The 26,310-nt window shown below is 32.4% G+C and overlaps 1 protein-coding gene across 3 annotated transcripts in view; it reads right to left on the bottom strand.

Annotated features, from left to right (window-relative positions):
* Positions 1 to 16,466, bottom strand: part of toy (paired box 6 protein twin of eyeless) — an 86,014-nt gene extending 69,548 nt beyond the window's left edge. The window contains exons 1-3 of one of the 3 annotated variants that reach the window (XM_076417577.1): positions 16,328 to 16,466; positions 1,689 to 1,911; positions 1,446 to 1,641 (exon numbers count right to left, since the gene is read on the bottom strand). In XM_076417577.1, the coding sequence (XP_076273692.1) occupies positions 1,446 to 1,641; positions 1,689 to 1,911; positions 16,328 to 16,340 (432 nt within the window). In that variant the 5' untranslated portion in view covers positions 16,341 to 16,466. Of the gene's footprint in view, positions 1 to 1,445; positions 1,642 to 1,688; positions 1,915 to 16,327 lie in introns of all 3 variants that reach the window. The other 2 variants (XM_076417578.1, XM_076417576.1) reach the window with 2 other exon arrangements.
* Between the last annotated feature and the right edge of the window lie 9,844 nt (positions 16,467 to 26,310).

Here is a 26,310-nt window from a genome sequence, read left to right on the forward strand (position 1 = left end):
CTCTATCGCCCATGAATGTTATTAATTATGTTATTGTATTAGTATTAATATTATTATTAATTATAATGTTATTATATTTATTATATATAATATTATTATATTATTATTAATATTTATTAAAGATTCCATTTATTTGTAAGCAATATTGGTTATACATGAAGAATACTCATAGTTTCAGTATCTGAATCGACAGATCAAAGCACTACTGTCAGTGGCCTAACACATACTGGCTTGAAAATAATATAGTTTCGGTTTGAAAATTTTGAATTTTTGTCATAAATATTTTTGGGACAATCTTCAGTTTATATGTACACAAAAATAAACAATTCAAAAGCAAGAGATACTAAAGAGTTAAACAAGATGCTGAGCCTACATTATTTGGATTATTTTGTTGAAGTATGGAATTATAAAGTTTTGTTGAATAAGGAAGAAGAATGGTGGTCTTTCCATTTCTTAATGTTAATTAAAATTATGCATACTGACTTGCAAAGAATATAGTTTCGGTTTTTAAAATTTTTATTTTATATTTTTAGGGATATCTTCAGTTAATATATGAACAAAATTGATGAATTCAAAATCAAGGTTAAACAAGACACTGATACTAATGTCTGTATTGTTGTATAATTTTTTTGAAATATATTTTTCTTAGTGGATATAGTAGTGGATAATGTAATAATTAAAAAAGTTAAAAAAGAAGAATGACTGTCTTTCTATTTCTTGACCATGATGTAAAATAATTATTTTAATAACTATTGAATGCAAACGGTTTTTAGTATGTTTCGAAGCAAATCTAGTAAGAAATATTAATTATTTAAAACACTATTGTCAAGAAGACAGCAATAATACTTTTGCAGCATGTTACTTTCATTTTGGGGCCTGTTAAACATTTTAACATAAATTTGGTGCAGCAACATTGACGAATAATAAAAATAATTAATTAAATTTTAAACTGAGGGTATAAAAATAGAACAAGTAAATTGAATATAAGTATCTGAAGATGGAAATGAATGCAATAATTGGAAAAACCAACTTTAGTTTTCAGTTGAGAGATGTGGATATTATCAAAGAGAAATAAAGATAAGACGCCAGCATCCGAAATGAAATACCTTGGAAAAAACAGGGGGGTAACTCTGAACAAAGATGGACAAGAGAAAAAAATACAAGAAATAAAAGAAATAAGAATAAACATCAGTGGAAGAATACACAGAGAGTAGACAACTTAGTTTACCCTACTCTAATCTACTTTAGAGCTACGCAACATGTGGGTTTTCTCCATGGAGGAGAAAAACAAGAGGGAGACCTAAACCAACTTGAAATCACAGACTGAAGCAAGAATAATGGGCGGAGATACAAAAAAAGTAATTTATACCTGAAGAAACGAAGAATAAACAATATATAAAACACACCCTAATCGTTAATTAATAATAACGAGACTATTTACTTACACTGGGTATGTTGTCGTTATTGCAAACTCCTTCGCTTAACAACCGGTCTCGGATTTCCCAGGCGAATATCGACGGACACTCCCTCTTGAACTCGGCGATCTTCTGGACCACCGGCTGCGTAGCCACCCTCGGTTTCGAACCGCCGATGGCTCTCGGTTTGATCGACCCCGTCTCGTAGTACCTGAATCCAAATAAACTTTCATCAGCCAAACATAAAGAATAAAATTCCGTTCGGAATATTACCTGCCGAGTATCTTCGACACGCAGCCGTTGGACACCTGCAGGATGCGCGAGATGTCGCAGGGTCTCGCGCCCGAATGGGCCAGCTCCACGATCTTCTGCCTGGTGGAGTCGGGTAGCGGTCGACCGTTCACGTAGACGCCTCCCAGCTGATTGATGCCGCTGTGCCCTGCGGTCGAACATCCGAATATTGTGTTCTGACCCATGGAGTGATGCATTAGATCTTCTTCTGGAAGCAACGAATCAGGTGTTAATAGAGCTAGCTGGGATAAAAAAGGAATTTTATCCTATTTTATTGAATATCCAGAAAACCACCATTTGAGACAAAAAGACACTGCCAGTATATTAAAGATTAAGTTGTTTCAATAGCTGTCCTGATGAAACAAACATGGCTCAACAACCATTTTTAAAGAGAAACCCTATCAAGCTACTTTGCAGCAAGACAACGTTAACGATATTGTATAGAGATACCAAATATTTGTTCTGTTTAGGCATAAACTCCAAAGGCTCTTTCCATCTGATACCCACCACAACCGCCAGAATGAAGGGAATAATAATAGCTAGCTACAAAAACTATTTTAAATATCATTTAATATTCCCTTATTTCACAAATAATTTGATTAACAAACGGGTGAAATATATTTGTATATTGTACCGAAGTTTTATAAATCTATTATAAAGCCAATAAAATATAAAACACGTGAAAATTGAATTCATTTTTATACGACGAATAATGATCCAATTACAATGATTTATAGGCAAACTAAGAAGATATCTTGCTGTCTTATGAACTCCAGGAAAAAAAATCCCGTGCTTTTTCAGAGAGTCGTCAAAAAGTTGGAGAAACTTTGTCGAAACCTTCATATAATCCAGATATATCCTCACGCGACTATTATTTATTTCTTTAAGGACTAAATTAATCTTCTCTTTTTATAATTACTAGAGCAGGTATGGTGTATTTAGAACCTTGACAATAGGGGATTACTTCCTTGGTGTTTGTATTGACGAATTTTGTAATTTTAAAAAAACTAATAATACTACTGCTAGAAAAAGGTTTTCTTTAGCTCTTCTAATTTGAAAAGGAAGAAAATTACTTATCTAGTTATCCAGACAATTAATCTATACTGGACTGGATCAAAAATATATTTAAAGTTGATAAAAATACATTGATATATTTTATTTAAAATTCATATATATACATTCGATATGCTGTGAGAGAAGGGAATGTTTTTCATGGTTTTCAAAACCTATTTATCAATATAGTTCTTAAATACTAATAATTGATATACGTATCTGTACCGTCTTGATCGATTACCTTTTGCCACTATTCTGATAATTCCATCCCAAAAACTCTGAGATTTCATGGAGAATGTGAGGCATGAGGTACCCACAAACCTTTGTTAAGGCCAATTCTATACCATTAAAATAGTTTTACAAATGTTTATGGTTTGTAAATAAGTACTGAAATAACTCAAAATGTCAAGAGTTATTTCCAAAACTTAAAATTAAACAAGAAGTATGATTAAAATCAATTAAATTTAAATTTACTTTGGGGAAATTACAAAACAAAATCTTTTTTTTAATTAATTACATTTTACTTATTAATTTATTACTACTATTCAGTTGTACTTGCATTAATACCATAGGTCCAAATTGGCTTTATGGTTGACCGATATTCATCGATAGTCTTTGATTTTAGGTCAAGTTGAGAGTCTCTTCCGACTAACCAGTACAGATGCTGGACTTTGAGTCTAATCTGCTCTACTTTTTGTCTAACAAAATGTTTCCAGTTTAACCACCATCGACATAATTTCAGAGATATTTGGCTGAATCTGATTGAGGAATCGGGCATGTGTCAAGTGATATAATTAGGTTTTTGTCAATTTGCCGCAAAGCAATATTAACATGGACAGATTTGGAGCTATTTGTATATAACTATTTCCCAGTCTCTACTTCATTTGTAGATATTGTTGGCCGCTACTTGTACTTTTTCTACAGCATTAGACAGAGATACGTATTTTTCCACGATAACTGTGTCGTCGGCAAATGTTCCAAGTACTGTTTCTTTCATTGCTGTTATAACAGCAGTATAGAGCAAATATAAGAGTGGTCGCAAGACACTACACTGTGGAACTACAGCTAAAATAGTTTAAATACTACTTAACAAGCATAAGCATATATATATATATATATATATATATATATATATATATATATATATATATCGTTTCATTAATTGATTTCCTGTCTAAATGTCTACCTTGATCTATACATTACCCTAAAGCCTATATATGTGCCTATACGGTCATATATAAAACGAGAATTCACCATCATTTAATTTATTAACAAACACATTGAGGTAACTTATTATGACTTACTTATTATGACTTACTTATTATGTTTATTTTTACTCCAATATATTTAGTTATTATCAGTACTCATTATACTTTCCAATATATTTAATTATTCTGTTCAAGATTTAAGATTTTTGGTTTCCGTTGTTTAGTTTGATATTTATTTTACGTTGGATTTCGGCTTACTTTCGTCCCTTTTGTGTTGGGTTTGTTAATTTTTAACCCTCATATTTGACTTTCATCATCAATTTCCTTGAGGTCTCCCTCATAGTAGTCTATAATTAGTGCAGTATCATTCGGATATCGCGAGTTGTTATTATTATGGGCGATGTCATTGTAATTTTTAAGTTTTGAGATAGGGAAATGTGATAAAATTAATATATTTGCTGTCAAGCCCAGTTAGACTTGTTCAACTAATTTAGTGTGTTTTACAGAATTAACAGTTTTTCACCGGTTATGAAGCAGATATATATAGAGATATAATTGTGTGTTTAGTCTTATTTTTCATGGTATACCTAGGAGAAAAAAACCTTTTTTATAGCAAATAAACAACCTATAACAAGCTCACTAACTTTATACAAATACACCTAATTAACAATTGTATATCTGAGTAATGTAGTTTACTTTCATTAGAGAACATATTTACCTTTGACGCGTAGTTCTTGTTTCCTTCGATGCAATGTTTCGTTATAAAGTCAATTTGATCTTAATGTATTTCTGCTTAGTTTATTTTGTTACTACCTGTATACATCTTTATTGATAATATATATATATATATATATATATATATATATATATATATATATATATATATATATATCGTTTCATTAATTGATTTCCTGTCTAAAATATCTTGATCTAAACATTACCCTAAAGCCTATATATGTGCCTATACGGTCATATATAAAATGAGAATTCACCATCATTTAATTTATTAACAAACACATTGAGGTAACTTATTATGACTTACGGTAAGCAGCACACGAAACTTGTAATATTAGTTTTTAGTACCTGAAAGTGAGTATGAAGGGAAGTATATCACACTTTATCATAAACCTGCGATATGTTCAGGAATACAACTGAACAACATCATTTGGCATTTGAGTCTATATTTGTTTTGCCCACTAGTCTATACACTTGAAATATACATAGTTTATCTTTATGTATAATTTCTAATAATATATTTTCGATTTTTTCACGGTTTGAGAATCATGATTATATTATCTGATCCGAAAGCTACGAAAATTCATTCGTAATATTATAATTTAATGTTAAATCAGGCACTTCATATATATGAACGTAAAAGTATGTGTGGATACGGTCAGCAAACTTCAAATAAAAACAACGAAATTTGACTGACTGTAAGAAAAAAACAACGAACCGAAAAAAGCTCGGCATTGAGAACCAATTAAGCATCGATCGAATAATGAAGGAATAAAAGGGCCACGGTCCGGACAATTATACAAACGCCCTGATCGAAATCCTTCTCTCCGCAAAACACAATTAACCGAACGATTTTCCTGCTTTTTAAAACCGAGAACTGCTCTTGATCGCGGCGGTAGCCCGAGCGGGAGGAGCCTTGGGCCGCAGCGTAACGGTTGCCACAGACGTCGCTCTCTCCACCGTGAATCGCGGAGACGTGCCCCGCGTATTAAATGGATCATTACAGGCGGCGCTGAATGAGAAAAACTCCAGTTAATTGCTGCTTGATTAAAGACCGCAGATCCATAAAATAATCGAGGGTGCGATTACAACTATGCGATTAAAGGGAGTGAAGGGGGCCGAGGAGTGGGTTGGCAGCTCGACGCCACTCAAAAGGACAAGCGTTTGAACTTGTCGAATCTGCGGGGTTTCGATGGAAATAGGGCGAGCGCACCACCGATCGATTGATGGGTGAGATTGGACCGAAGTGTTTTCATGCTAATTTACTCGTGATATCAGCGATCACGTTCAACAGATGTTGATCCCGATTCATGATCATCATTAGATCGTTTTTTAATGTTTTTCCTATCTGAAGATGTATGTTTCATTTGCAGGAAACGTTACTCCACGGTCATCTCCGGATATGGCGCATGCGCATACTAAGCTCCATTTAATTTTAAAACAGATAATGAATCTAGTGTTTCCCTCCTAGTTCAAGGGTATCTATCATGGAGAAATGAGCCATGACTTGTTTTTGCAAATGGTTTTGAAAATCAACTTTTAATGAACTTGGAGGAATTATCAGTCATTGTTATGGACAATGCACCATTTCATAGTACACCGCTGTATTCAGTCAGACATATTGAAGAATAAATTGACAAATGGTATAATATGGGCCACTATATAATTAATATACTATAACTGTAGAAAATTGTGTTATAGAGTGGTTAAAATTTATTTGGTTAAAATGTCTAAGGAGAGAAATAATACTAACTGTTTTGCAGATATTGCGAATGTATTAAGGAAAATACGTATTTTTTATCAATAAAGATGTATACAGGTAGTAACAGAACAAACAAAGGAGAAATACAGTAATATCAAATTGACTTTATAAGGAAACATTGCATCGAAGGAAACAAGAACTACGCGTAAAAGGTAAATATGTTCTCTAATGAAAGTAAACTGCATTACTCAGATATACAATTGTTAATTAGGTGTATTTGTATAAAGTAAGTGAGCTTGTTATAGGTTGTTTATTTGCTATAAATAAGGTTTTTTTCTCCTAGGTATACCATGAAAAATAAGACTAAACACACAATTATATCTCTATATATATCTGCTTCATAACCGGTGAAAAACTGTTAATTCAGTAAAACACACTAAATTAGTTGAACAAGTCTAACTGGGCTTGACAGCAAATATATTAATTTTATCACATTTCCCTATCTCAAAACTTAAAAATTACAATGACATCGCCCATAATAATAACAACTCGCGATATCCGAATGATACTGCACTAATTATAGACTACTATGAGGGAGACCTCAAGGAAATTGATGATGAAAGTCAAATATGAGGGTTAAAAATTAACAAACCCAACACAAAAGGGACGAAAGTAAGCCGAAATCCAACGTAAAATAAATATCAAACTAAACAACAGAAACCAAAATCTTAAATCTTAAACAGAATAATTAAATATATTGGAAAGTATAATGAGTACTGACAATAACTAAATATATTGGAGTAAAAATAAACAATCAAATAAAACAAGAACTGAAAAAAGATTTGAATATTTTTAGTTATATTTATTGCTCCAAATAGCCTCCATGAAATTGTTTTCGACTTCACACACTTATATATGGACAATCGCTATAATAAACGTAAGCGTATAGCGGACATGTCCAGTTAGGTTTCGAAACTAGGGCTATATCAGCAATTCTAGGATCCTCCCATTGCCAGAACAGCTACCTAGTTTTTATTTTTGCAACCGATATTTTCAAAATCGCTTAAATGTAAGTTTGTGTTTTTGCTGCAATCTATTAAGAAATAATTAAAATAACAAACTAACAATAGGATAATATAACAATAGGTAATATATAATTAACTAATTTGCAGTTATAGATAATATTATATATTCAATAAAAGTCAACTAGTAGTAATATGGATGAAGCAATATGCTACAATACAAAGCAACGATACTAGTTAGTGAACATGTTTTAACAGCAGTAATAATCATGTTCAATTACAATTTAAAAAAAGGCGTCAGACAGAACCGCCCATAATAATAACAACTCGCGATATCCGAACAATACTGCACTAGTTATAGACTACTATGAGGGAGACCTCAAGGAAATTGATGGTGAAAGCCAAATATGAGGGTTAAACATTAACAAACCCAATACAAAAGGGAGGAAAGTAAGCCGAAATCCAACGTAAAATAGATATTAAACTAAACAACAGAAACCAAAATCTTAAATCTTAAACAGAATAATTAAATATATTGGAAAGTATAATGAGTACTGACAATAACTAAATATATTGGAGTAAAAATAAACAATCAAATAAAACAAGAACTGAAAAAAGATTTGAATATTTTTAGTTATATTTATTGCTCCAAATAGCCTCCATGAAATTGTTTTCGACTTCACACACTTATATATGGACAATCGCTATAATAAACGTAAGCGTATAGCGGACATGTCCAGTTAGGATTCGAAACTAGGGCTATATCAGCAATTCTAGGATCCATTGCCAGAACAGCTACCTAGTTTTTATTTTTGCAACCGATATTTTCAAAATCGCTTAAATGTGAGATTGTGTTTTTGCTGCAATCTATTAAGAAATAATTAAAATAAACTAACAATAGGATAATATAACAATAGGTAATATATAATTAACTAATTTGCAGTTATAGATAATATTATATATTCAATAAAAGTCAACTAGTAGTAATACGGATGAAGCAATATGCTACAATATAAAGCAACGATACTAGTTAGTGAACATGTTTTAACAGCAGTAATAATCATGTTCAATTACAATTTAAAAAAAGGCGTCAGACAGAACCGCCCATAATAATAACAACTAGCGATATCCGAACGATACTGCACTAGTTATAGACTACTATGAGGGAGACCTCAAGGAAATTGATGGTGAAAGCCAAATATGAGGGTTAAACATTAACAAACCCAATACAAAAGGGACGAAAGTAAGCCGAAATCCAACGTAAAATAAATATCAAACTAAACAACAGAAACCAAAATCTTAAATCTTAAACAGAATAATTAAATATATTGGAAAGTATAATGAGTACTGACAAAAACTAAATATATTGGAGTACAAATAAACAATCAAATAAAACAAGAACTGAAAAAAGATTTGAATATTTTTAGTTATAGTTATTGCTCCAAATAGGCACCATGAAATTGTTTTCGACTTCACACACTTGTATATGGACAATCGCTATAATAAACGTAAGCGTATAGGGGACATGTCCAGTTAGGATTCGAAACTAGGGCTATATCAGCAATTCTAGGATCCTCCCATTGCCAGAACAGCTACCTAGTTTTTATTTTTGCTACCGATATTTTCAAAATCGCGGAAATGTGAGTTTGTGTTTTTGCTGCAATCTATTAAGAAATAATTAAAATAACAAACTAATAATAGGATAATAGAACAATAATTAACTAATTTGCAGTTATAGATAATATTATATATTCAATAAAAGTCAAATAGTAGTAATACGGAGGAAGCAATATGCTACAATATAAAGCAACGATACTAGTTAGTGAACATATTTTAACAGCAGTAATAATCATGTAATGGTTCATGCTCCGTGCCCGAATTCTAAAACCTTTGTTCAAAATTGATTCGACTTATTCGAAAATGCACATAGATGTTTAAAGCGCATTCTGAGGATTTGGTAAAAGCTAATATTTAGGTGCGTTATAATCCGGTAATGCATTAGGGAAAATGGAAGTTAGCGCGTATTAGGGTTAGTCGGAGAGAGACGGTGTTCAAGGGAGAATAGAATTATGCAGTTAGCTGCGGTCGTATGCCTTGAGCAATACATTGTAAAGGTCGTTAACTGTTTTTTTATCGATATTATTGACTTAACTCGTACAATTTTGCTTTAATATTATATTATGTTTCTAATAAAGTAGTTTTTACTAACTTTATCCTATCATCTTTAATCGAGAATTATCTGGACTGAGACTTCTGTTTAAAAGGGGCATACAAAAAAAAAACATCTGCATTTACCCAGCCTAGTTATTGGAGTGACAAGTATTACTCTATGAACGTTATCTGCCTTAAATGGACCGACTCATTACTTTGACCGCATCACCTGATAAATCTACCTTATTTTTATTGAATTCAACACTTAGAACTGGGAACATTTGCCGACAACACAATTATCATGGCAAAAGATTTATCTCTGTCTAAGGCTGTAGAAAAAGTACAAACAGCTGTCTACAGGATCTATAAATTGACAAGAGAATGAAAAATAGAGTTTAATATCAACAAATTTGTGCATATTAATTTTACGTTGTGTCGAAATGACAATAACCGAATTATATCACTTGATAGATGCCCGATTCCTCAAGCAAAATCAGCCAAATACCTTGGAATATATCTCGATGTTAGGTTATACTCGAACCATCATGTTAGATAGAAAGAAGAGCAGATTAGACACAAAATCAAGCAACTGTATTGGTTAGTCGGAAGATACTCCCAACTTGACCTAAAATTAAAGAGATTGGTTTATCAGTCAGTCATAAAGCCAATATGGGCCTATAGGGTGCAGATATGGAGTTGCGCTAAGACATCAGACACTCTACTAATCCAACGTACCCAAAACAAAATTCTACGATTAATTACCAATGCTTATCGCCATATAACCAACGAAGAACTGCACGATGACCTCGAAATCAAATGGGTACACGAAGTGATCCAAGATTTTGCCTTAAAACATGAAATAATATAAATAAAGTTGAATAAAGTTGCTAAATCGCAGAAACGTGGAAGCACGACAGTTATTGGACAACATACAAGAAATCAGAGGATTGAAGCGAACCAAACCACACGAACTTAGTGTTTAGTGTATAAGTGTATTCCTAACTTTAGTTTCAGTACATTAGTTTTATTTTAATTTGGGATATACATACTAATGTATTAATCCCGTACTCGTCATGCTTGTGTATTAATGCAAGTACAATAGAACAGTAGTAAATTATTTTGAAAATTAAGACTGTACTAAGTATATCTAATGTAAGATGTAATTAATTTAAAAAAAAAGAACTTACTACTAATAACTATATTACTACCTATAAAGTTTTGGTATCTTTACTGATTATCTATTATCTATTAATTAGTTTGAAGCATTAGTTGTTTAATTTTGTGTCTGGTCTTATCTGACGTCTAAAGTTTCCTTCTAATTTTCTGACAATTCCTCAAATGGTTGTAAGGATTTTGTTATTTCGCCGCAGCACAAAATTGACATGGACACAGTTTTATCTGCTAGGCTGTAGGTTCCAATGTCCAGTGTATTTGTGGATCTTGTTGATCGCCACTTCTACATTTTCTATAAGCCTAGGCGAAGATAATTCTTTCGCCATAACGACTGTATCATCGGCAATGTTCCAAGTGCTGTTTTGTTTTGTTTCTGAGATATTGGCAATGTAGAGTCGATACAGAAGTCGTTTCAAGATATTGTAGGGATATTTGAGGGCAGTATCTCCTTTCTTCCTAATCAAGCTAGAAATCTGGTATTTTTCTAGGAGATTTAACGTGTTTTAATAGTAGTCTCTCAAATGTGATTATAAAATATCTAATATATCCAAAACATTCCAGGACAGGCTTCAATCTCAAACATGTATTAAATGTCCACACGATTATTGAACTTCGTGATAGTTCGTTCAATAATCCAAGTGAAGTATCATCAACTTTGGAAGCTTCCTTAGGATCAAGATTGTTATCAAATTCCGTGACAACTTCTATTGAAGAAATCAGCCATTTTTGGTTGATAAACAGGTATTATATCTATTATAGATTTTTCTGATCTCGTTTAAATTAGCAAGTTGCTTTTTGATCTGTAATATATATATATATATATATATATATATTATTGGCAAACATTTAATGATACATATTTTTGGTCTAATATATGGTTAGTAGTACAAACTAAAACTTTTTTTTCCTTTCCTTTGAAGCGTTCAACATCAGGCTGATATCATGAAAACGCTTCATTTTCCTTGATATCTTTTCACCACCCCTTTAATATCTTAGTGTAGTCGTTCACCTTGCCCTTCACTCATATCTCCTAAATTCTAAATTTTCTGGAAGCTGGCGAAAGTAGGAATGATAAAAATATACTTTTGTTCTCATTAAGCAATATAAAGTTGAAAAGCTTTTAACGTTCTGTTAGCGATTTATTTATAGTTAGGGTCTTCATGATTGGTTTAGAATGCCATATGTGACGTCCTTAAAAGCAATCCACCCTTCTCTTTGAATATAGTTGTGATAAAATGTGTCTTTTTGGTATTTGAAGTATCTGTCTAGTATTTAAAGTAATCTCCATTTTTAGCAAATTATTTCACAAATTGTTTCATTAATTATGTGCAGCAGTGGTAAAAGAACTTTATGTGACTCCACCAATTTTTTGGAGGACGTTTTTTCACTGTTTAAGCTCCCTCATTGGCTCCCTTTTATTCAAGTGAAGCAAGAAATTTTGGTAAACCCAGCTTGCTGTCCTCGTCTTCATATTTTAATTTGCGAAGAACCAATTCCAAGTTCTTGTAGGTTTCTCTGGACAATATAGAATTACCTGCTTTAGGGATTTTTTATGAGATTATAGAAAAACTCTATTGTGCTCTATTGTATTGGATCTTAAATGTAGTTGGTTGATGTAAATCTTGGCACAATATTGGTGCCCTGATGGCCTGGATTCTTTTTATTTCATTATTTAATTTATATTTCATTTTCAGCATATTAAAATACATTGGAATCATTAATCAACTACTATTCTTTGTCTGCTTCATGGCGTCAGTCACTAACATATTTTTCAAAACAAGTCTAATGTTGTTGAATCTTTTAAAGTGTCTAATTGTTGATTATGTTAAAAATGGTTTTGAGTAGCGCAATCCTGATTACACGAATCAGGAATTTTAGAATGAAAAAACTTACTTTTAAAACATGTATTGAGACTTTATTTTAGACTCTTATTAATACCATCTTAAATGATTAGGGCCCGGCCTACCATAGTAAAACACATATTTTTGGCAAAATTAGTTTTTTTTATTCAACATAATTCCCTTCAAGGGTGATACACTATTCCATGCGCATCCCAAAATACAGACGCCATAATCTTGCCAGCGGACTGTTGCGTTTTCCCACGTTTTGGAGCGGGTTCATCATGTGCTGTTCACTCTGATGACCGTCGACTGGACTTCAGAGCGAAATGATGGAGACATGTTTCATCCGTTGTTACATATCGATGCAAAAACTCGGGTTTATTATGCTTGATCATCTTCAAATACTGCTCCGAATCATCAACTCGTCGTTGTTTTTGGTCAAAAGTGAGTTCGAGCGACACCCACTTTGTACAGAACTTTCTGATACCCAAATATTCGTGAATGATATGATGTACACGTTCAGTTTATATCTTTAGAGTGTCTGCTATTTCATTCAATTTTAAATTACGTCATTCAAAATCATTTTGTGGATTTTTTTCATGTTTTCGTAGGCAACAACCTTTTTTTGGCGTCCACTGCGTTCACCGTCTTCGGTGCTCATTTCACCACGTCTAAACGTAGCTTACCAATACTTGATGGTTGATTTTCCTGGGGTAGTATCCGGAAACTCGGCATCAAGCCAAGGTTTTTTTCACAATAACAAAAGTTGCTCACAATTTTTTTTTCAATCTTTTGGTTCGCCTGATTTTTTATTGTACTAAAAATATTTTGGTCTGGAGTATTCCTAATTCGTGTATAGGAGATGAATGAAAAAATTTAATTTTAAAGCGATTATTGGGGTTTAATTTTAGATACTTGTTAAGACGATCTTAAATTCCGTTTGATTATGTATTTAGAACAATTATATGGATTATATATAGAAGTGTCGAGTGTTTTTTTTTGTATCAGTATACTGTCGACGCGTTTTCAATGTAAATGGAGAGCCGACGGAGCGAAACAGCCGCGAAAATGGATCCTCTCTGTTGACTCGGTTACGGAGGTCGGCGCGCACCGCCTCCAAATTGCATTAACCTTACCATTACATGGAGAATTGAGAACGTAGCCAGACGTGAAAGTCTGGAAAGGCCGCGGCGACCGGCTTCGGTCTCTTTAAGCGGAAGACGGTGACAGCTTGTGTTGGATTAATGGAGAAATTGAAATAACTCGAACTAATCCCACTACAGATTTCTTGCATAATTTAGCATGTTTAACAAGCCTTATGAATTGGGCGAGCGAAATTAAAGCTCTGATTCGGTTCTGCACGTCTACAGGGACAGCCTTACTTGCCATTGTCTCGCATTTAAATAATTGAAACTTTTTCTATACAATTCTATATTCCTTATGATGGTATCTAGAACTTATCTTCTATCAATTTCTAAATTTCTTTCGTTGTGTTAGCCATTTTCATATTATTATTTAATTTTGTAACCTTCGTACTGCATGAGTCAATGAAGATTTAATTTTTCAATTATATACTCTCCTTTTCAGCTCTTTTTAATTCCTCGAATATTTCCCTCCATGTACTTGTTCTTGATTGATATGCAACAGCCAGTTTTCATTGAGCCTCCTGTTTGTAAATTCCGTTTAGTTTTTATTTCTTTGTTGTCAATATTCTTCTGATCTGGTACCTTTTTTAAGAACTACTTCCATTTTGTTCCAAAAGGCATATTTTATCAATTATTTGTACATTTTATTCTCTAGGTAATAATGTAAATTAATTGAAACCAAAAGTGAACTATCGCTATTTTTAATTTTGCATGTTTAAATTGTATTTGATAGCTGTTTTTCATAATGATGAACATTCAATTTGGGCATCCGTCTTCAATTTTTTTTGTAGGTTTAAGCATTTTTTATAGACAGAATTGATTTTACATAACATACCGATACCTTGTTTTAATATCGACAAATATCGATACTTTCTATTATATATATATATATATATATATATATATATATATATATATATATATATATATATCAAAAACACTCAAAGTGCATTGACACATAAGCAAGTTAATAGCAATATTTGAAAGAATGAATAAGCATGTCAGAATTCAACAGCATTAAAAACAAATATATGGAGAATTATATTTTCTAAAAACCGAACCAAACAGTTTAAACCGGAAAAATTACGATAAATCAAAAATTATACGCTATATTTATTCATGCATGTTAAAACTCATTAATGCTAATAAACTAGTGTGTTGAATGATAACTAACTCCTGATGAATTAACAGACTATTTAGTTATACGTTTCATTTAACAATTAGAGATAATATTGAGAAGTGACTACCAAAGATTAGAAAATCTAATCAAGCGTAATACCTAATTAAAGGTTTCTTAGGATACTTTTATTTTGAAGACATTAAGTTTTTGCTAGCTATTTTTTTAAATAAAATAATGCAGGAAAAAATAGCCACATTACATTTTTTGAACAATACTACAAAATAGAATTGTTGATTGAAAAAAGGCGATCAAGCAAAAATTTACATCTAAGGAAATACTTATCTAAAACATATTATTTCTCATTATTATAAAGCAAAACTGTAATAAATGAAATAATCAGGACAATGTGGTGAAAAAAATTCGATAAATAAATGCACAAATAATGTAAACTTTTATCAGACAAAACAAGGGAACTGAACTAATTTTAAATTTGTTATGGTTGATCAATATATTTATTCGATTATTGACAAGCTTACACTCCATTCAGTGGTGCTATGGTGCTAAGATATATATATATATATATATATATATATATATATATATATATATATATATATATATTGCATGTATATGAAAAAATGTTAAAAAATCGTACTTGATTTTCACATTCCGAAAAAAATATTTAGATTAGTTTTTTAACATAGAAGTTCACATAGAAGAAAAATTAAAAAAAACATTTCCTTTATTTGTTTCAGATGAAAATTGAGACCCCTCAGAATGTATCATACAAATCACCTGCATGAATGATCACTAACAACGCGCGGCAGCCGATATCTTCATTGTGTGATTAAAAAACTTTAGAAACTTTGTTTATAAGCTCTTAAATACATGTACAATGTATCAATGTCTCAAAATATAAACAAAAAAAGTTAAAAAGGCTAAAAAATCATATATATGACCTAAAATACGCCATTCACTTGGTTGGTAAAGTGGCAAAGGAGATAGGACGGTCCACCTACTGTTGCTATAGTCGCGAATTAGAATCCCGATGGGGTATGGCGGTAAATTTATTTTTGTGACTGTCTTAAGAGAGTAAAATCCGATAAGGTAAATGATCCCAGTCACGCCAGTAACCAGGCTGGGTAAGACCGAATATCTTCTGGGTTGATTTCTAAGTTGGTCACTCGTCAGTCGGTAGGCTAAATGCCGAGGACCATGGTTCGGGGCCCACGTTAAACAATAGGTACAGTCCAGATAAACCCCCGTTGGTAAAAAGGAGACTTTAAAATATATGAAAAATTAAAAAAAAAAAACCAATAATTTAGTTAGAAAATATTTAACATGCGATAGATGCTCATACTATATTGATCAATAAATTCCTGGACCGCCACATTCTCACTTTCATTGCTAATTCAGGCGTCATGCCTGCCGAGCATTTAGGACGGCTCTTAATTATAAAAACGAACATTACCTTTGTGGGGCATCTTCCAGAGCGATTCGGCACAGGCTGATTCCCGTAGGGAGAGCGTTTTTGCGGCGGAAATAACCGGAGAAAACCCGCCCGGAGTCGGGACGGGTCCGGAAGTAGCTCCCAGGTTGAGCTTTTGGGAGGACCTGAAACGAAAGGAAAACTTTTAATATTTCGATAGAGGCACCGGAAACGTTTTATTTGCCGTAATTGGGCGGCGTCTTTCTTTTAAAACGCTTAGGCGTTCAAAAGATTTTAAATTGCGCTTTGACGTTCCATTGTTTCGGATGTCCAATGTGGACCATTCAGAATACTACGGGTAGGAAAAAGTTCTTTCCTACCCGTAGTAATTAGGCGGTTTTTAATCATTCCGTGCAAGCAGATATTATCAGCAGATAATTTCGTTCAAAAAAAATGATTATATTTCGAATCAAATGCAAAATTGACGCTAAAAAGCTGAATTTATAATTTCATGAATAGAAAAATGTTAAGCAGAATCATATTTGGTGACTGCATTAGCTAATCAATGGTATTTTTATATTTTTGGTTTGTAAAAATATTTATGTGATTTGAACTCTTAGTATCTAAAATGTTTGCTTGAATTGGTGAAATAATGTCGTATATATAACGACTATTGTTCTTTATTTATTGATTTTTGTCAAGTTTTTCCTCCAATATCTCTTCTTTAGTCGTCAGTTCCTAATTAAGTACGTTCCTATCTTGCTGAATTTAGTCTCGTTTCCTTGTCTTTTGCATCTTTCTTTCACCATATCCTTGACAAATTTTTTATAATTTATTTATTACATTGTTACCAGTTGTTGGCGACTGGAATCATCGGCCCTATCTTAGTCTCTAACGTAATAATGTTTATGTAATAAAATTACATTTTTCTATTAGATGCACCACACTACATTACATTACACAAGATCAAATGGTGTGAATGAGAATGGAGTTTGTAGTCATATCTTCTTGCAATTCTGTTGATTTCCTGGGTGACAGTAGGTATCTCAAGGTCTCGATATAAGTAATCGGTCCTGTATCTCAATAAAACTACAGCACTTCTCAGGACTTTGTTCTGGAAACCTTGTCTTTATAATTGATTTCCATATGTCAATATCGGTATACTTATGTTATAACAATTTATTATGTATTGATTATTGTGATTTTCTTTCTTCTAGTTAACAAATACATTTTCCTATATTTTATCTCCAATTGCATTGCGCACCTGATCATCGAATGTTTATTAACAAACCCAAATTAATGTGTAGGTATTATGTTTTTTTGTCCTTGTAATATATCCTTGACGTGATAAAAATGTGTTGTCCTTGTTACTACATTCTCCCACCCTCCATTTCTCACTGTTAACTGATTTTTAGTGTTCCCCACTTGTCTTCCTTTTCGAAAGATCTCTAATCCATCTATTTTAGTGTCTCATATCGACATATCTCCATTATTCACCAATCTTATATTTATTATCTATATAGCTTGCCCTTGTACCTCTGTTCCTTCATTTACTTTACCCTTATTTGTTCTAGAAAACACATTATTTGGTATTAGGAATATGAGCTAATTTTAAAGGATTTATTGTAAACTCATTTTTTAAAGAAATAAGTCATTAAAAAGCATTATTTTTTTGGGGAAGAGAAAAAACAACCTGCGCAAAAATGGAAATAATTAAAGTAATTTCAAAAACAATTTTCCTTCAATTAAAAAATATCAACCATCAAGTTATTAATTTGTATAATGTATTTTGCTCTGTTTCTTTTTTTTTCCAACTAAACTTCACTATTTCTGGATATTTATAAGTGTGGTTTATTTTATTTTGTTATTATCTTTATTTTGTTTTCAAAAATTATTACACACACTCTTTCACTATATGTGATTAAATAGATTTTACAAACAATATTGTCGATTCTATTCTATTATAATATACAATAAACGTTTAATATAATATTTAGAATATTTCACTTCTCACATGTATATATTTATAGTCAATTCAAAATAGCAGTGACACGAGTGTCAATATATGTCTGTCTAAAGTTGTAAATTCGTTTTACAGTCAGACAGATATTATCCTTGTCATTTTATTCTATTTAAAACGAGATAAAATGCTGTTAGAGAAGTTCGAACGTGTAACGGAATGAGCCTGCAAAAGTTGTCCCTTTGCCAAACTTTTGAAAATTCTTAAAAATATTATAATTACGGGTTGTAAACCGGTAAACGTTGTTTTAACGCTTTGTTTTAATAAATTTGAAATCGCCGATTAGTACGGACACGGTCACTAAAATATCTCAAAAAATAAGAAACAATATAACCTTAAATTCGCCAAATAGAAACCGTGTTTATGCGAAACAGGTGACGAATCAAGATCAATCTTGGTGTTTCAGAGATCAAATATACGAAATGTATAAAACAGTAAGTAATTTTTTCAATCGACACATAATTTAAAACAATTATTTCAGAGAAAATTCTTAGTCTGGAAAGTATCCACAAAGATCGAAAAGATATACAGCTATTTGAGAGATGTAGAGCATCCGTACAAGGATACATTGCATCGAAAGAAACAAGAACTAAGCGTAAGATATAAATATGCTCTCTAATGAAAGTAAAATACATTACTCAGATATACAATTGTTAATTAAGTAGATTAGGTCCTCGGACGATACCACTACATACAAAAAACGCATCTAGAACACTACCGATACTAGCGTGTAAAAAACTCAATGTATATATAATAAAACAATTCTAACCTATAAATTATTGTGGCTGTAAAATTAGTTGTAGTTTTGAGTTCTTCGATAATAAATGCATTTGATGTACTATAATGTTAAAATAAATTATATTTAATAGAATATTTGTTCAATCATTTTATTTATATTAAAATTTTTTATTTTTGTTATGTCAGAGCCTAAATGTTCTGAAACTCAGAGTAGCTGCGGTAACATTGTGACGTTTCCCGTGTCACTGCAATTTTGAATTGACTGTATATTCAAATGGCATTTAGTGCAATAACGTAGCTATTGACTAATCTGTAGGATTCGTCTTACAGACAGATAATGAATTATTATTAAACAAACACCGAGAATAACTAGTTTTACCTTCGTTATACTCGATGATAATTATCATTTTGTTTACCACGTTGAATCACATAAATTAGTAGTCCATTTTGTATTTAATACCTAGCAAAACGAGATGTAAAAAGACTTCCAGCGAGTGAACGTTCATTAATCATATATATATGCCTCATAATTAAATGTTTTTGCCGGCTAAATATGTTGCGAGCACACTATGTGTGTAATTTTGAAAAGTTGCGTTGATGCATAAGCTCCGTCGTATTTTTGATATCCGACCATCCCACTCTAAAATGCATTTTACATATTTCCACATTATGAATGGTAACATTATTAATAAATTATCGTGTTAATAAATACGCGATGGATCGTTCAAAAACACTAATGGCGTCATCCGACTCAGTGGCTAAAGTTAAAAAGTCGTTTATTGCGTTAGTCGTAATTGACTAGGTTTTTTCTAAACCAATTCGGTATAAAAATCGAACGGCTGTAAGTTAATTACTTCATATCAATGTGGAATCGTTTAGAGATTAATGATGTTATATCTGCAGGAATAATTAAGCATAAAAAATATTAATATTTTGTTGTTTAAATCGTAGATCATTTCTGTAATGTATTCAATAAAATCATGTTTTTATTGTTAGGTGATGATCATAAGCATCAGAAGCAATACTAGGAACATTTTTTGTCGACACAGTTATAATGGCAAAAGATGTATCTCTGTCTAAGGCTACAGAACAATTACAAGTAGCGGTCAACAAGATCTACAAATGGACTATAGACTGGAAAATTCAGCATAATGGCGCCAAATCTACCCATGTTAATTTTGCGTTGCCGCGAATGGACAAAAACTTAATTATATCACTTGACGAATGTCCGATTCCTCAAGCAGAATCAGATAAATACTTCGATGGTAGGTTAAACTGGAAACAAAATCAAGCAACTGTACTGGTTAGTCGGAAGATACTCTCACCTTGATCTAAAATCAAAGAGATTAGTTTATCAGTCAATCATAAAGCCTATTTGGACCCATGGGGTGCAAATATTGGGATTGCACTAAAACATGAAACCAACTAGTAATTCAACGCTCTCAAAACAAAGCTCTACGTTTAATTACCAATGCTTATCGCTACGTAACCAACGAAGAGCTGCACCATGTCTTTTTATGGTTCAAGAGTACTTTTCTCGTGAAAAAATTATATTTAGCCAATAAGTGAGTTTCTATCAAATATTTTAATAATTACTTGATAAAACAAGCAAAGCTTCTAAAGTATTGGTTGAAATTACATAATATTTTCATACATAAATATTATTACGATCTGAAAATCATATTGGCTACTTATAATTTATAAATACATAATGATCAGATAATGTTCAGATATTTCGATTTGCGAGCACACATATACGAACGGCATGGGCCAGCAGGATTCGAACCCGCGACTCTCGCAACAGTAGGAGACGAGTTGATTACCACGCCATCCAAACCAATCATTTATAAATTAGTATTAGATTTTAAATTAAAAAAAAAGTTTATTTATCTTATTTCACGCCTGAAAAGCTCTTGATTTTTAAAATTATGTAGAATTAGTTATAACAATTTTTTTAAATTTTGTGTAGCTATGTTGCGAACATATAATAATAATGATGTATTTTATTAAATTTCGAAAATATCGAAGTATATAAAAGGATAGATAAATTGAGAATGTATTTAGATCAATAGAAAAATATCAAAATATAATAAAAACAAAAAGTATAAAGCTATAAAAACAGACAGTTTACATTCAATAAATACGGCAGATTTACAGATTTGATTTATACGAATTGGTTTCTATTTTTCTTCATTTATATAAAATATAAAAAGTTCTCTCGTGTTTATTTGAATCTGTTTCAACTGAAGTTTTTGATCATTTTTAGTCAATATCTCGTTACAATATATATATATATATATATATATATATATATATATATATATATATATATATATATATATATACATATATATATATATATATATATATTTATTTATTCACAGATACTAGTAGGTTTTGTATTAATGCCATTACTTACTGGCCATTGAGGTTCCAAGTGAGTTGTTTTTAGCAATTCATGATGTCAGTCATCAAGATGAATATCTCAGAGGGGTGTTATCTTGCCCAGCCTAAACATTTTTAAAATTAGTTGTAAAAATACAAAAACTTCAACAAATGATTCCCTCAAATGGAACTTAAATAGCGTCTTAGTATAAGAACTTCGAATTGACTTTGAGTGATTTCTAGCTAAAAATTAATTGTGAAAATTCCTAAAACTTTATAATAAAACTTAAACTTATTATTAAATAATTTTATTATTTTTTGGTCTGCCAAAAGGATTTTCGACATTTTTATCAAATGATATGTCAGTTGTAATGTTTTAGCATTACCTTAAGAAAAATAAAGCATCTAGTGTACGACGTTCTGTTTGTTCTTAATTTGAATTCAACTTCTCAGAGCTCAAGAAAAATTTTATATATCAAAACAATGATACACTTGACAAGAATATGATTATTTGAGGTTAGGCAGTATAAATTACGCCATAAAATCAATCCAAATTAGCTAGCACTATTAGCACCATTACATTTATAGTATCAGATCTAATGCAATAGTTATTAACACTATCGTTGTCATTTCTTCATTTATAGGTGGTATCGTTTATTATAACTAATTATTGTCCACAACTATTTAAACATTTGTCTTTATTATTATCCTTAAAATCCAGATGTAATATTTCAGACCTAAGCTTATTTAGCCTTTGATCGATGCACTATCACTAGTGCACTCCACATATACAACGGTCCGTTGACAACAAAAAACTTTGCTTGTATAATAACAATTTATTGTGGATTTTGTGGAATATTTGGACTGTCGTCCAAGCAACCACCAGATTTTTTGAGCATTCAAAGTTCATACGAAGTTTTATTCGTTTTTTATATATATTCTAGAGATGGCATTCTGTCTAATGCCCAAGTATTTTGTTATATTAGTATACTAGTGATGGTCTATTAGTGACTGACAAATATTGATACTCTCTTGGTCTCAATATCGTGATGTATAGCAAGTAGTTCAAGGATTTTACTTTGTGATATACTAAAAATGTGTGTCTTATTCTAAAATGATGATTAGAATAATAAGAATAATTTGTTTAACCAACAATGCTCGACAATATGGCATTCTGATTTATACAAAGAGATCTTTCTCTGGATATTTCTGTTTTTTTTTACTCGATAGTGATTCTCGTCATAACCGTCCAGTAACATTTTTCATGTTTTCAGCTCTTTTGCTACAAGGAATTTGCTGTGAATTTATGTTCTTGAAAATGATTGTATTGGGTAGTTAAAAATTTGAACCTGGTGTTATTGATATAATTGAACGTAAAACAAGAATAATAAAGGTGATGATTCAAAAACAACCGAACGCAGCCCGAGCTAGATTCGCATCGCGCCGTTCACGTGAGAAACGGAATCACAGAAACGATTAATCAAACTCCGGAGAACGTACGCTTAGGAGATCAATATTTATTTTCCCATCAGGCGCGTATCGATACGTTTTGACGTCTTGTTCTAGTCCGAAACGATCGAGGCGACTACCAGCGTCTGGGCCGCGCATTGTTCCGCGCCGACAAAAACGAAGAGAAGTTGAGAATGCGGTGATATATGAACATGAGTAGCCGAGTAGTATGACAGGCAGTCTCCATTGTTCGCCGCGGGCGATCGCTAACCACCGTAACCTAATGAAGACAAATTTTCACCGTTCGTTCTCTTCGTTTTGCTTCTTTTGCCGTACACCGCCACGCTGATTGGGCCTGATTGCGTCCGGACATCTGAATTAGAAACAATCGCGAGGTCACGGCGATCCATCGAGATATCTCCGATCATATCGGCCGTAATTGATTGTTCATTATTCCTCCGCAAAGAAGCGTGTCCGCTTCGGACACCGTTGGACCTATTTCCGTTTTATTTTCGCTATTGTTGCTATTCGGGACGATTGACGAAAATATGTCTCCGCGAATTGTTCGGCTTTATCTCTAATTAAGGAGCATTCCTGCACTACAGTTAGCTTGTGATTGAATTTGGGTGAATCGGTTCGTTTCATTATTCTTCATTAGATCGGAGTTCTTCATTGTTTTAGACTTAGGGAAAGGTTTTCTGTCCTTTATTCTTTATCAATTGTTTTTGTGGCTGTAAACAATTACAATTGAATGACTCTCGTAACTTGCTTGGCAATCGTTCATTATCTGCTCTTGGTTCCTAATATTTCGAAGTCTTACAAATAAAATAAAAGTTATTGATTAATATCGTTGACAAGAATCAAGAGATATTAAAAATTCAGAGGCAAGAACCCCTTCGTAGGTAAGGAAACCGAAAACAAAAAGGCAATAATACATTAACCATTATAACGTTTAGAATTTTAAACTAAATAGATATAATGAATTTTAAAACTTGGCAAAACTTTGTATAGATAAAAGTACATGGTAAAATTAGATTTTTAGATTAAGACCGATTTCTTAATGGAAATCATATAATCTTCAACCTGTTTAATTCTATATGTATATCTTTCTTTTCTAAAAAGATTTTTAACGGCCCAAACCTCCTTTTCCGTTTCCATCAGGTCCTGAAACAGCACACTGAAACTATCTTATGAGCTATAACTATATCTTAACTAATTAACATCTCGAGGGCATCTTTTGGTCAGCGAATATAATATTGAATGGAGTGTTTCCGAAAGCCAACATTTTACGAATATATGACCGTATAAAGGATCGTTATTTCAGTGATATCGTATACCAGCCTTCTTCAGAGCTTGTTTTTACTTCTTGTTATTTAAGTATCTAGGATTATTTTGAAGCAAAAACCATATCTGCATACTATTGTTTTTAAAGGATATTTACATTAAAGTAAAGATAAAAAAGTCATAAAGCATATCAACTTGCTAATATGTTGCTAATAGTAGCAGCATGCTGTTAAACGATTTTCATGGGAGTTGTTACTACGACTTAAGTGTGTGTCCTAGATTGTTTGCTATTAAAAATTTTAGAAGACGTAGTGCACCACTTAATGTTCTACAATGATTTCTTGAATAAATAACTGACGTCAGTGACGTCACGAACTATTACTGACTGACTGATTCAGTCGTAATAGTTCTTTATCAATTGTTGGATAAAATGAACATACGGGAGTGAGTTTATCCTCAGGAAATTTACCGCGATACTCTCTAAAGTATTCCGTAAAGAAACGTGATGCAATTACTAGATACTCTTTAAAATGATATCAATCTTTGCACAATTTACCTCTAAAGCAGAAATTCGGTGATCAAATCTACTGTTGCCTGGACGGTTGCGTTTATTTTATGGTGGCTCGTGACTATATCTACGTGAGGCATCATATGATGGAAAAAAGTTAGCCAAAAATTGATGATCGCATAACTTAATGTAAGACGGATAGAGGCTGCTGCACTACGGACTGTGTTGCTGAAGAACTGATTATCTATTTCATCCATACACTCAGTGAGATGGTTTCTATTGGTATTTGTATACACAACATTAGTTGTCCGTATAAGAAAATTCCAACGGGTTGGAGCGCCGTGGAGGATACTACTATTCACAATTTCGTTCAACACTTCTACTCTGCGGTTGATGTGATTTATTTAAAACTTTAGGAATGTCTTTTCGATTGCCAAAACATACATGTATGACATAATCAAATTTCATTGGTGTGCATAACAGTATACATAGTGAGCAAAGGGATACGTTTATTTAATTAATGCTTGAACGCCTGTAACAGGTCAATTGAAAAGTTCCCGACCTACCTTAGTAAAAGAATTTTTTTGGCAAAATTCTTTTTTTATTCATCATAATTCCCTTCAAGTGTAATAGACTAACTATAGCGACCCTCCAACTTTTCCATACAATTTTTTTAGTGCGATATGTCCTTTACTTCAAAATAAGCCTCGGTTTCGGCGATCACCTCTTTATTCAACGAAAATTTCCTCTCAGCGAGCATTCTTTTGAGATCTGAGAACAGGAAATAGTCAATGAGAGCAAGATCTGGAGAATATGGTGTATGAGGAAGCAACTCGAAGCCCAATTCATGGATTTTTACCATCGTTTTCACTGACTTGTGACACTTTGCATTGTCTTGGTGAAGCAGCATGTTCTTTTTCAACAAACGCGGCCGTTTTTCGGCGATTTCGTCTTTCAAACGCTTCAATAACGCTATGTAATAGTCGCTGTTGAAGGTTCTTCCTTTTTCAAGATAATCAATAAAAACTATTCCATGCGCATCTCAAAATACAGACGCCATAAACTTGCCAGCCGACTGTTGCGTTTTCCCACGTTTTAGAGCGGATTCATTGTGTGCTGTCGGATGACTGTCGATTTGACTTCGGAGTGAAATGATGGAGCCATGTTTCACCCATTGCCACATATCGACGCAAAAACTTGGGTTCATAACGCTTAGTCAACACTGCTCCGAATCATCAACTCATCGTTATTTTTGGTCAAAAGTGAGCTCGCGCGGCACTCACTTTGCAGAGAGCTGTCTCATACCCAAATATTCGTGAATGATACGATGTGCACATTCAGTTGATATCTTTAGAGTGTCTGCCATTTCACTCTGCCATTTATGGTCCTTCAAAATCATTATGTGGATTTTTTAAATGTTTTCGTCGGTAACAACCTCTCTTGGGCGTCCTACTACGTTCACCGTCTGCACTGCTCATTTCACCACGTGTAAACTTAGCATACCTATCGATGGTTGATTTTCCTGGGGCAGTGTCCGGAAAGTCGGCATCAAGCCAAGTTTTTGCTTCAACTGTATTTTTTCCCTTCAAAAAGCAATATTTTATCAAGGCACGAAATTCTTTTTATCCATTTTTTTCTCAA

This window comes from Rhynchophorus ferrugineus, unplaced genomic scaffold (assembly GCF_030347505.1).
Source record: "Rhynchophorus ferrugineus isolate W39M unplaced genomic scaffold, kcgeb_rfMv2 rfM11, whole genome shotgun sequence".
Taxonomy (NCBI): Eukaryota; Metazoa; Arthropoda; class Insecta; order Coleoptera; family Curculionidae; genus Rhynchophorus; species Rhynchophorus ferrugineus.